This window comes from Phalaenopsis equestris, unplaced genomic scaffold, assembly GCF_001263595.1.
Source record: "Phalaenopsis equestris unplaced genomic scaffold, ASM126359v1 Scaffold001136, whole genome shotgun sequence".
NCBI classification, from domain to species: domain Eukaryota; kingdom Viridiplantae; phylum Streptophyta; class Magnoliopsida; order Asparagales; family Orchidaceae; genus Phalaenopsis; species Phalaenopsis equestris.
The window spans coordinates 43570-56846 of NW_018165575.1; the positions used below are offsets into that span (position 1 = coordinate 43570).

The 13277-nt window shown below is 32.9% G+C and overlaps 1 protein-coding gene across 3 annotated transcripts in view; it reads right to left on the reverse strand.

Moving 5' to 3' along the window:
- LOC110033320 (putative amidohydrolase YtcJ) overlaps nt 1–13277 on the reverse strand; it is an 85483-nt gene that overhangs the window by 19328 nt on the left and 52878 nt on the right. For all 3 annotated transcript variants that reach the window (XM_020737251.1, XM_020737253.1, XM_020737252.1), the window contains 8 exons: nt 9292–9398; nt 9091–9214; nt 5970–6164; nt 5766–5851; nt 1405–1512; nt 1194–1289; nt 641–739; nt 441–515 (listed from right to left, as the gene is read on the reverse strand). In XM_020737251.1, coding sequence (XP_020592910.1) covers nt 441–515; nt 641–739; nt 1194–1289; nt 1405–1512; nt 5766–5851; nt 5970–6164; nt 9091–9214; nt 9292–9398 — 890 coding nt within the window. The remainder of the gene's footprint in view (nt 1–440; nt 516–640; nt 740–1193; nt 1290–1404; nt 1513–5765; nt 5852–5969; nt 6165–9090; nt 9215–9291; nt 9399–13277) is intronic.

Sequence of the window (13277 nt, forward strand, 5' to 3'; positions counted from 1 at the left end):
CGCTTTCCTCTCCCTTCTGTTCGTTTTCTACTACTCATCATTTCTCCTTCAACGGTTCTTCGCTTCGTCTATCCTATAAACGAACGGGACTAATTCAAAATTGTTGTTCCTACTTGCCCACTGCGCCTTCCAACACCCAAACACCATCCAGACCGTCACTAAACAACTCCACCACCCATTTGATCAAACCCTACCGGGAGTTAGTGATGTGTATGTTGCAATTCGGATTTCTGTGTTTTGTGGTTGTAAGTTCCTATTTGATTTTTGTAATAATATTTGTTTTTTTCCCATTGTTGCCGGTTAAACCCGCTATCACTTGTTCTTCGTAGTATCTAGGATTTTCAAGACCAAGAATGATAAACTAAAATGAGCATCTAAAATGGATAAATAATTAAAAAAACAAAAAAAACATTATTTTTTTTATGCTTTAATCCTTTTACCTGCACAGAGGCAATAACATTTTGAGCACCAAAACGGCTTGCTGATTCTGGCACTAGATGTTGAACATGCTCAATCTGAATTTCGAAAATTCAATTAACTATATTCTTTCTGACATCAGCATTGTTGTAAGAAAAATCATGTTTAAGCAAGCATGACTATATCGACATTTCAGAAAATCAAAAAGCAAAGCAAAACATACCCTGAATCTATGATCTCTAGCTTCATTAACAGATTTCACCGAGTTAAACAAATCCAATACCATGTCATTTGCTTTATCTCCAATAGCATGCACTGCAACCTGAAAATTGCAAGAAAATAAATTATTATCTAGGATTTTATAATAGAAGCATAAAAGCTCTTATCATTACCATCATCATTAACCTCATCCCAGCATTTTGAAACCAGCTTCATGAATCATCAAGATCAATTGATTAATATTAAAAGCTTCATGAACCATCATGACAATTCCAAAACAAGTAACCTTTGGCATATCCTGCTTCCTTCTCCGATATTTACCCATCTAATTGATGAATCTTCTAGTTTTTATTGTATATGCCATAATTAGCCAAATTTATTTTTACCATCTTACCTACGAGTGATACCACCATCACTAGTTTTCTAATATAATTATTCTCAATGATTTTGAATTATCTGTTACATATACATCATAGCATTCTCATTTCAATTATACACAATTTTCATGATAGGGGCTTATTTATCACGACATTAAACTTCTATAAAAGATATATTACCTGAAGTCCAGATTTGTCTGATTCTACTATGGCATTCAATAACCAGTCAAAATCTGACACTTGCAAACCATAGTTATGAGGATCATCCTTATAGGGCTGTAAATAAGAAACAACTGCTCATAAGAAAAAATTAAATAAAATAAGCATTCGTTAACTTGATTGTTGAATAAACCCAGTTTTCTAAACAATCGGTAGGCAGTATCTGGATCACCTCATGGAACAGTGCACTGTTAGATCCCAAAGATCCATCAGCAAACGCTTTGACGCCCCCAATGTAAAGCCACTGACTTATAGATCTACCTTTATCTTTGAAAAGATCCTGCAAAATTCAGCATCCATCTAACAAAATTAAATTTCATGAAAATGCCAATCATATAGCGGTAAACTAACTAGACAACATAAACATTAGGAGCTCCTGTAATTATTACAATTACTAATTCAAAGGTTTCGCATACGAAGGCACATTATGGTAGTTTACCTTGTGTGGATTATGAGGCTGAATTGAGAAATGGATTTACTTTTATTTGAAATGATGTGTCCAACATGTAAGACACGTGACTTAAGTAAATTATTATCATTTTGTGGGTTCTGAAGATTCGCTCCTCAGCCACCCTTTTATGTAGGCTCCGGTGGGTCAAATTTTTGGAAGACAAATTAAATTGCAAAAACTGCCTATAAATTTGCACTTATTTTTTGAAGTTTCCCTTAGGTGCAAATATTCTCTATGGTTAATTACCCCTTCAAGTAATGAGAGAGCACTTTCAGTTAAGGTTAGTAAGTAAGGTATTAATTGCTCGGTGAATAATAGTAACAACTATATCTTTTATTGTAGAAATTTATCATCATGAGCTTATTAGAGCGGATGATGAGGGAATGATGACAGACTCAATCAAGATCTCATAGTTTTGTTATCTCGAGTTGTCATAGTTCCTATTCTATTTAGGCAAGTGAATTGGCCCAACTTGATCGAAGGATCTTAGTCAGGAGCCATGAGTTGCTTCTTTCAAAAGAAGTTGGTAAACTAGGGATTGATGTTTTTCTAAAGGGCAAATGCAAGTCGGCCTTAACTAAGAAAATCTTTGTGTCTTTTCAAGTATACTTTACAATTCACAGCTTAAAAAAAAATTATTCAAGAACATACAGACTACAAAGATGATTATAATACAATAGGATCGTTGTGTCAAACCACCAGTTCATAAGACTTTGGCAAACAGTGAGGACAAAGAACTAAGATCATATCCTTACTGACACATTATTTTGAACGTAGATATAGTAGTATATTTAATACGACATTAGCTATATATGAGCTCAGATTAACATCAATTTCATCACCTTCAACAAATGTAAACAAATGATAGTGAATAGTCGATGACATTTTTTTTTAGCCTTTTATATGAGAAATTTCAATTGAGAATTCCTTTAATTTTGAAATATTTATGAATTTTATAAAATTCATTAGAATTTATTTTGATTTAAGATATTTTACGAAAATATCCTCTCTGGTTGAGATTCATATCTCACATGGCTATCATCTGGACTTTGGATGATTTTGAATCTTATCAACTTTGTCTTGCGTGCAAATGATCAAGATAACAACTTGTATAACTTAAATTTTTCAAATATACTTCAAAGTTGAATTTTGAAAATAGACCCCTCCAATAGTGATTCAAAATCAACATTATTGTCATCGAGGGCAATAAGATTAATTACATTTGCATTTTGTTTAAATTTACATTTTGATTGAAGTTTATTATTCGAATGTACTTGAGTTATTAATCTTCTCAAATCCTGTCAACTGTAGGAAAAAGACCATATTAGTTTACTATGTGTCCAACCTTGTCTAATTCAGTTCTTATCTGGAGGAGGATCGGACTAGCATGATATTCAAAGAACCTCAACATATTCTCACAACATGGGCATATTTTAAAAACATTTAAATTTGTCAAGTGCATTGAAAGTAGCATCAAGAGACTTGAAGATACATAAATTTTCTCTAGTTTTGGAAGCTAGCATTACTATTTTGAATTTGATACATATGCAATATTATAATTTGAAACACTTTTCAATCTCTTTTTTCCCGCTTGCATGCAAATATTATGGATCTGGAAGAAATTTTGCAGGGATAAGTATAGTGGGATGTAAATTTTAACTTTATATATATATATATATATTTGAATACTTATTAAATAAATATTTTCTAGGGTCATGTAAAGTAGTTAGAGGTTGATTAATGCTAATCAAGCATTTAAATAAATAGGTATACATATTGGTAGAAATGATGAATTACATATTTGAGGTAATGCTCATGCATCTCGACTTGCATGATACCTCAAGTTATACATTTGCTTTAAAATGCATGATGACAACTTGCGAGCAAAGACTCGATAATATAGGTGTACTTTCTAAATAATTATGATGTCTCAAACATGTCAAATCAATTTGTTTTGCTAACAGAGCACGAATGAGTGATCTTGGCAAAAATCAACGTAAATCAAAATTAATTGGCACATTGTAATTTATCATTTCTATCATCATGCTTGACCAAATCGACCATGTAATCTTTTAGTAGAGTTCAGTGTTTCAGATGCAGCAACTTAATCAATTTAAAAAATGAGTCATAATTCCATGAATTTGATTACAATCAGTGTGTTCTAGTCTAAATCATGCAGCATGGTGTCCTTTCCCACCATCATTGTTGCATCAGATCAATTTAGTTTTGGCACATACATGGAGGTCAACACTTAAGTAACTCAGAATTGTATCATCTAATGCACAATTGATTTATCTCATGGGGAAATTCATTTCAATTATAAAAACACAAAAATTGAAAGTAATTTGGTCCTTCAAATGATCTTATGAAGCTTTTTTCTATACTTTCGGGTGCCTGGTTTGAGTTTATATGAACAATACAAGATGTTCTTAGTATTATGCAAAATATCTCATTAAAACATCTATTTTGACTTAAGTTTACCAAAATCTAAGTTTAGGTCATCGCAGGTTTGATTTGAAAGTTTTTATTTGGTTTTTTTGGGTGATTTAAATTCTAAAAATCTGCACCAAAATTCTTGTTCAGTCAGCTAATTTTTTTAGTAATGTATCAGCAACTAATATAGGTTTGTGTCATCAGCAATAGATATATTGGTTGTTCTATAGATATGGCACTCCTTGTAACAATTCCTAAAATATTGCCATTTTATTAAGCTTTTCTTTTGGAAGATTTACATGCATACCATTCAATTCCTATGTATTTATATATTTAACACCCACCTAAACTATATTTAACACCTAAACTTCAATTTCTGCATATATGTCACCTTACTTATGCATAAAAGGTGTATTTCACATTTTAAACGTTAAAATAGTAACATTTTTTTATGTGATATGAAAGATTCGAGTGATATAAATATAAAAGGTAGAGTTTATTATATATGTAAATACGTATGAATTCGATGTTATGTATGCAAATGCCCCTTCTTCTTTCACGCAACACATCATCTAAAAAAAGAATGTTGTTTTGCGGTTGTTTGGTTGGCACAAAAAATAATGTAGCGTAAAATAATGTAGCGTAAAATGAATGCAATGCAGGAGCAATGTATTGTATTTAAAGTAATTTTGAGTTGTTTGGCTAACTCCCAAATAAACGACCGACATTTTTTTTTTTGGTTTGCTTCAAAATGAAATGAAAATAATGTATTTTTAAATATGTGGAATTTTTAATAAATTATGACAGCAGTGGTAATAGTGATGGTTGGGTTGTGGTCGGAGGTAGCGGTTGGAGGCGATGGTGGCCTAAGGTAGCTGTTGTCAGAGGTGTTCGCCGACGTCAGTGGTTGCTGGAGGTAACGACAGGTGGCAACTAGCAGCGGTGTTGATGGTCTGTGGTAGCAGTGGCTAGAGGTGGCGGCCGGTAGTGTCAGTGGTGGTGGCTTGAGGTAGCGGGAGTGGCTGGAAGTGGCGGCCAGGAGCGATGGTGGCTGGAGGTGGCGGCCAGGAGCGAGGAGGTGGCAGCCAGGAGCGACGGTGGCTGGAGGTGGCGGCTAGGAGCGGCGGTCCGTGGCGACCAACGCGGTGGCTAGAAAACTCAGTTGGAGGCGGCGGTGGAGAGAGGTGGCCGGCGGCAACGGTGGTTGACATAAGAAACGACTGGAGGTGGCCACTAGTGGCGGCAATGGCCGGAGGTGGCAGCCGACATCAGCCGCGGCAGGCGGCGGCAGCGGCAACCAGCGGCAAAGACTCTTTGGATGGAGCCTATGTACTTGAAATTCGGCCAAATCCATTGAATTTCAAATTCACTAAAAATGAACAAAGGAATGATTTCTAAATCCATTCCTATTTTTCATTGAATTATAAATCTCCATGCCATATGCCTGAAATCCTAAAAGTACTGCAAAAGGAACGCACACACACCTATTGTAGTCGTCTAAACAGTCCCTTGATTCAACAGAAACACACAAGTAATAAAATCTTAAAATTCTTATGAATGATGCCCTTGTTCAAAATAGACTCACTTATAAATTTAACTAGCTAAGTACCAGCTGGTAGAAGGGGCTAAGAAATATATTTCAGACATACTCTTACGAAAGACCACGTTTGAATTGGAAAGAACAAGCACACTCTTATCAACATCTTCCCAGAAGAATCAGCCCACTTATAAACATCTGTTCACAAGAGAATAATGTTTAGGTTATAAATATTCCCATCTTCTGCAGAATTACAGTTGATCATAGAGCGTAGAGTCACAGTTACAGAACATTTGCTAATAAAGAAAATACTAACCTCTGAAATCTTGCCAAGAATGATCAACAGGTGCACCAGTAAAGTACCTTCCCATATCAACCATGGTGGTCACTCCCTTCATCAAGGCATACTTGCTTGCCCTAATCATGGCATCTTGCCTTCCATGGACCGAGATTTCAGGGATTACCGTAAGAACAAGCTTCATTGCAGAATCAATCAAAAGACCAGTAGGATCTGCAGCATGTGAAATTTTGTCCTAATCAGTGTGGCAATTGGTCATTGTTATCATCACACATTCAGAACAGTCAAAATCAGGATCGGAAATAGAAAAAAGGAGCCCACAGAGCATAAAATTTAAAACTGTGATATAGGGTCCGTTTGGGGCAGCTTATTTGATGCGGTGGTGTTTTGAAAATGCACCTAACCTATTTGGGTAAACTGCGTTTTGAAAACGCTGAAAGAAACATTTTCACACCTCACCTAGATAGGTGCGGCGGCAGCTTTCTAGCAACGGTTTGACTTTTCCAAAAAAATAAAATTTAAAATAACCACCACACCTAATTTATCAACAGATTATTTTTAATCAGTTTATCAACAGAGTATTCAATCCCCAAAGAGACCCATAGTTTGTAAGAAATTATTTGGTATTGGCTAATTACAAACCATATGATTGATAGAAATATTTTGTTGGATTTGTAAGAATGTCCAAAGGATGTTTACCTTGAGAATAACGATATCCAAGAATTTTGTAAATATATTGTTCACCTCCATATCTACTCCGCTTGATGAAGACGTTGAATATTGGTAATGAAAACAAACTGCTTAACATAACCCAACTCAGGACTTGTAACTAATTAAGGCAAGAACAAAGGGTCGGACAGTGAAATTAAATTTTATATTATTCATTACTATCACTAATAAGTTATAATACATATAAATTGAGAGAGTCGCTAAAAAAAATAATTTGATTAACAAATAAAAGTTTATGTTTCCAATTGTTGACTATGTCTTCAATACATATTATCTCCTCTATTACTCATCTTTTATTCAAAAACTTAAACATGAAAAATATCATAACAACATAATGAATTATCTAAAATAACCCAGTAAAGTAATCACACTTCTAAACTATAATAATTCAAGAAAAAGAAGACAATATGTATGCTGAATTTTCATATTTCATTATAGAAAAGCATATAATAATCTAATTTATATATTCATAACATTTGCTTAATGAAAAAGATCTAAAATTCTATATACATTAACTTTTACTTTACTTTTAAGAGGCAAGTTGTTAATTTTTAAAACACTTCATACTCTTAACTTTCACATCCATCTCAGGTGCACCGTCTAAATTTAACTTAAAACACCTCTGACCGATATTCTCATATCAACACAACAGTTTCTGATCTAAATTACACGATTTTTTGAGGTAGAAAGTTGTTTACCACCTCTGGCCGATACTCTCTGTCAATACATTAATTAGTAATCTAAATTTCACAATTGTCTTAGATGGTAGAATGTCTACTCACCCCTGACCGATACTCTCCTATCGACATTACGATTAGAGAAATAAATTTCACAATTGTCTGAGGTGATAGGAAAAATGTGACTGACACTCTCCAATTGGCACTACGATTAAAGAAATAAATTTCACAATTGTCTTAGATGATAGGAAAAATGTGACCGATACTCTCTCATCTGCACTACAATTAGAGAAATAAACTTTACAATCGTCTAGGATGATAGAAAAAATTCTACGTGAGCAGATACTTTAGTATCCCAGACCAATACCAAAGTGATGAAGTCCTCATATTAACATGCACATACAAGCATTAAACTTTTTCATTAACCCTTGCAGTACAAAAGGGGTAGTATATATAGAAGAAGAAGAATATTCTAGCAACATATCTTAAGTAACCGTATTGCTTAGAATATTTCCTACACTCCTCCTTTGGGACCACTTGGAATAATGATGGTTGAAGATGGTAGGGTGGTGCTAATAGCTTTAAAGTCCTCAAAGTATGCCTAGTTAAGCTTTGAGCTTATTTCAACATGAGATTAGATATGCATTGAAATAAAGTTTCTCACAAAGGTCTCTTATAGAGCCAAAAAAACACTGGCATAAATATTTATCCATTATAGAATATGTTACAGCAAACAAGGTAAAAATTTAGTATGTCAGCATTCACTTGGAGAACAAGATCCCTTAATTAAGCATTGCCAGCAAAACTAGATAAAAAAACATTTAAAATATATGGGACTTAAATCTATTATGTAACTGAGGTATCCTTTCATTTTAAAATAATATTTGGTATTTAAAACTCTAACATTTGAAATTTGTTTGCTTTTGATTGAAGTTTGAAAATACTTTAAAAGATAAAGATAAAACGATATGTTCATTCATAAGACATTTGCCTCGTTGTGTTTATGTAGAAAGGAATATTAGGTTATAATGTATAGAGAGTTACACTCGATTTAGAAGACTCGACACTATGTATTTTTTTTTTACTCTTTTCATCGAGTACAAAATGTTTATATGATAATAAGTATGAAATTAAGATTAAAAGGCCAAGTATGACCGTAAGAGGGTGTTAGAAATGTGTTTCATGTTGATTTAAAACAATGTTTAACAATTTAATTGGGTTATTTAAAATTAAGTGGCCCATTAAATTGAGATAACTATCTGCTAACTTCAGTTAATTTTTCTCTCTCATTATTGAAAAAAATTAGTAGCTATCCATTCAAAAGTTGCTCGTAATACATCTTAATGGGAGAAGAACGAATATGAGAAAAAAAGTTAGTTCAAATTATGAAAATTTTTTTTAGGATTTTTGATCTAACAAAATGAACCTACAAGACTTCATCATTTAAAGAGATTTCTATCACTTAAATAGATTAATAAATCTCTTAGTGTTCATCTTTAATCAAATTAATATAGTTGGAAGTAAAATTCTCAATTTCATTAATGTTATGTAATTATGATTTTAGCTAACAATTGTCTACAGACAACATGGAGCATCTTTTGTCAAGTATACTTTATTTTAGATGTGTTTTTCCAAGATCTGATGGAGTTATAACATATCAACGTTATTTGGGATGATGATGTGTTGTAAATCACATGAAAATGCATTTAGACTAAAGTAATCTGAACGATTACCTCCATTTATGGTTTTCAAGATTGTCCCACCAATAGGGTTCAAACTTAAGTTGGTGACACCAGCAACCCTTAGGGCAAGGGAGTTGGCTAAACCCATATGACCATCCATGCGTGAGAACCAAACCTACACATTGCTTTCCAAGCACTATCATCTAAATAATTCATGTTAACCAGCCATTTGAATAACAACAAAGTACATACCGGGTTGTCAGGTGTAATATCATCTATCCAGGAAGCCGCAGGCAATTCTCCACCCCAAATATCATTGTTCCAACCTCCACCCAACAACCAGTCACCAGGAAGTTTATCTGTTGCAAATTTTTTCGAAAGAAAAAAAGGATTAGCATGTAGGAAACGCATTATAAAACAAGAAAGTATTATAAAAAAAAGGTAAGAGTTGAGGCTAGAGTTAATCTATTAATTTAATGAAAAGCCACAAAACAAATGACTAAGATTTTAATATAATGTAAGATTAGAAAACATACAAGGAATTGATACTTAATATAACACACAAAGCTAAGAAATATTATTTAATGAAGTTGTGACATGTTAGAAACTTTCTCCATAGACCTCTTATCACAATCCGGCACCGGGCTTAGAGTTAACCAAGATGGGAACAGATGATCGGACGGTGGAAATAAACTCTCTGTTATTCTATTTCTATCACAAGCAGTTTAATATTCAAATTATGCATGAAACAGTCCCTAAAGAAAATAATTAAAATTAACAAGGAGAAATTTATACTTTTTTATTTGTTATTCTCGTATTTTATACACATTTGATACTCTTCTATTCATCTTATTTAAGTGCCTAAGTCTAAAAATAAAAATAAAAAAACAAAATGGGTTATCTTTAATTAACACAGGAATAATCACACTCCTAAACTACAGTAACCTTATATCTCTATACGAAATCTTTCAATATGCTAAACTTTCATATTTTTATAAAAAATCTTATATATGCTAATGCATATATCAATGACGTTTTTCTAAATGAATATATAATCTTCTATATGAATTTAACTTTATAAAAAATCTTTATTTTTTGCAGTAATCAGGATTAAGGAGGGGTTAATTAAGATTTAATTAATTAAATTAAAATTATAATATTTGATTTGTATATCTATCAATCTATTCATAATTTATATATAGTGTTTTAAATCGAATTGATCGATTTGATGTATAGAATTTTTAAAATTAACTCGATTGAAATTTAAAGAATCTAAAATTTGAGTTAAATTTTATATCGGCAAAACTTTTATCAAATTTCTCAAAAGTTGGTTCTTATACTCTTCCCTGCTTATAAAATTTCTTCCTTGAAATTCATGAACTCCACATCAACTATGTATTTTATAAGGATGAAATATAAAATGATTACAAAATTATGTTTCTTGCAAAGTGGTAACCAAAACATATGTAATAAACAATAAATCTAACAAATCCAACCTAACACAAAAAAAATAATTCATTCATCAAACTCTATGCATTATCATCAACGACAACATGTTCTCCTGGTTCCTAATGGGTTAAGGAATAAACTCTTGGTAGAACGTTTTGCCTTGATTGCTCCTTATACGCCACAATATTAGCTTTTGTTATCCTCCGCTAACCAATTCTAGATGTAGATCCTTCGAGAAAATTTAATCTAAACTGGATTTCTTCCTGGGTGAGCATCTAATGTGAATCTCAGAACAACATTATAACAATTTCTTCTCTGATATCCAAGTTGTCCATATAAGTAACACAAGTTCAAACCAAATAAATATTTTCCACGATGGTGCTTCCCACACTAAACACAGAGTTCTATGGTGCTACTGTCAACCTGGCTAATAATTTCACTTGTGTTGAACTTTACCTTCTTCCCATAAGACTCTCTTGAATGAACTCTTGGTGCAACTTCTTCCAAACTCTTTCTTTTGTGTAAATCTCCATGTTATTGAGTCTGTCGAAAATCAATCCCCAACCACCTAGCCCTCTCCACTAGTACTGAATAGTCTTCAATCCCAAGTGGCATTAGTGGTTGTCTGATCGAATCCTTCAATCTTGAAAGAAATTTGTGACATTTCTCTTTTGCATTTGGAATAAGTTGTGGTGCATATCTCGATAACATAGTAAACTCCGCTTCGTATTAAATAACTAATCGATCTCCTTTCACTAACCTAATGAATTTATCTTGGATCTGACTTCTAGCTAAACAGAGATACCAACCAATCTCTAAAAGTTTTCAAAAACTCGTCTCGCGACACCAAGTAGCTCGTTCTACCTCCAAACTTCTCATGCATCTATCCTTGCCACCATCTCTCAGCTTCTTCCTTAAAAACAAAAGTAGCAAGGTAAACTCTTCTCCTCGGTTGAAATGACAACCATTCTATAATCTTCTCCCCTCTCAGAAGCAAGTTTTCAGCTTCCATTAGCCCTCTTACTCCAGAAAATAAATATGGTCTCATATCCTGAAAGAGATTCAAATACTTATCCATTGGTAGCCCTCTACTGTTACTAGCTTGAGATTGAGAATTCTTAATCAGCTGAGTCAAGGCATTTATTATATCAAAAAACGCATCAACACCGAATATGACATTTTGAGATACATCGGATTCTACATAATCATCTCTGACCTCCAAAATTCTGAAATAATTAAAATTATTTAAATTTAATTAGACAACGCTAAAATTTAAATTTTTATTATTTATAACTTAATTCAATCATCCTAATGGTTCTTTCATTGAGATTCATGTTGTTAATCTAAACATTTGGTCTGACACCACTTTATCATAACTCGACTCGCGGCTTGGAGTTAACCAAGACGAGAACGGACGATCGGACGTATTTGGTCTGACACCACTTTATCATAACTCAACTCGCGGTTTGGAGTTAACCAAGACGAGAACGGACGATCGGACGGTAGAAATCAATTCTCTGTTATTCTATTTCTACACAAGCTATTTAATATTCAAATAATACATGAAAGAACCACTAAAGAAAATAATTAAAATTAATAAGTATAAATCTGTATATATTCATTTGTTATTCTCGTGTTTTATATACATTTGATCATCTTCTATTCATATGTATAAAACCTAAAAATAATATTAAAGCAACATATTCATTTGTATAAACCTAAAAATAATATTAAAGCAACATACTGAGTTATTAAAATAACTCGGGAGTAATCATACTCCTAAACTACAATAACCCAAGGCAAAAAAATTCAATAGACATGTCAATCTTTTATATCTTTATAAGAAATCTTCTAATATGCAAAACTTACATATTTTTATAAGAAATCTTCTATATGTTAATGCAAGTATCAATGATCTTTTTATAAATGAATATAAACTAATATTTTATATGTATTTATCATAACTTTTCTTTTACTTTATACTCTTTACATATATTTTTGTCTTTATTAAAATCAAATTATTTTTCTTAAATTAACGTGAGGATATTTTACCTGAAATTTATGAAGTCATCCTATAATGATCTTTTATACTTTTGCCTCAAACTTGCCACCTCAAGTAAACAACCTGGCCATAAACATCTTGGAATTTTATAAATTTTCAGCTCAGAAAATAAATTAACTCAAAAAGTAACTTTCATACCTCAAATAGACTTTCTGACACAATTTCGTCTTTCCAAAGCTATCAAATGTTCTTCTCTCTTCTTCCCATTTTCTCAATCTCCTCTTTCCTTATGTTAAATCCCCTACAAAAACTCGCAAACTACTTATAACACCTCCAACACAAATTCTGCGCCTCTAACGACAATTTCAAAACGAGCAATATACAAAAAATAGGCAAATCTCAAAATAGAAGTAAAATGAGGGAAATGAAAGTCTCAACTATAGTTAAAATCAATTTTGTGCCTTAAGATTTCACCCCGAGTCAAAATCAATTTTCTGCATGTCGATAGCGCCCCAAGCAGAAGCCTTACGGAAACTCACAGGAGCCCATCTGCTGAGCGAAAATAAGAAAAAGGAGGGAGGAACGTGCGATAGAACTGGGTACAGTACCCGGGATTAGAGAGGGATGGAATTTCGAAAGCTCTGGATGGACCCTCGACTAGGGCATCAAAAAAGCTCGTTATTCGTGAAGAGTTCGTGTTTGGTTCATCAATGAATTCGTGTTCGATTCGTTCGATAAGTAAACGAGACGAACACGAACAAATTTTTTTTCGTTCGGTTAGTTAAAC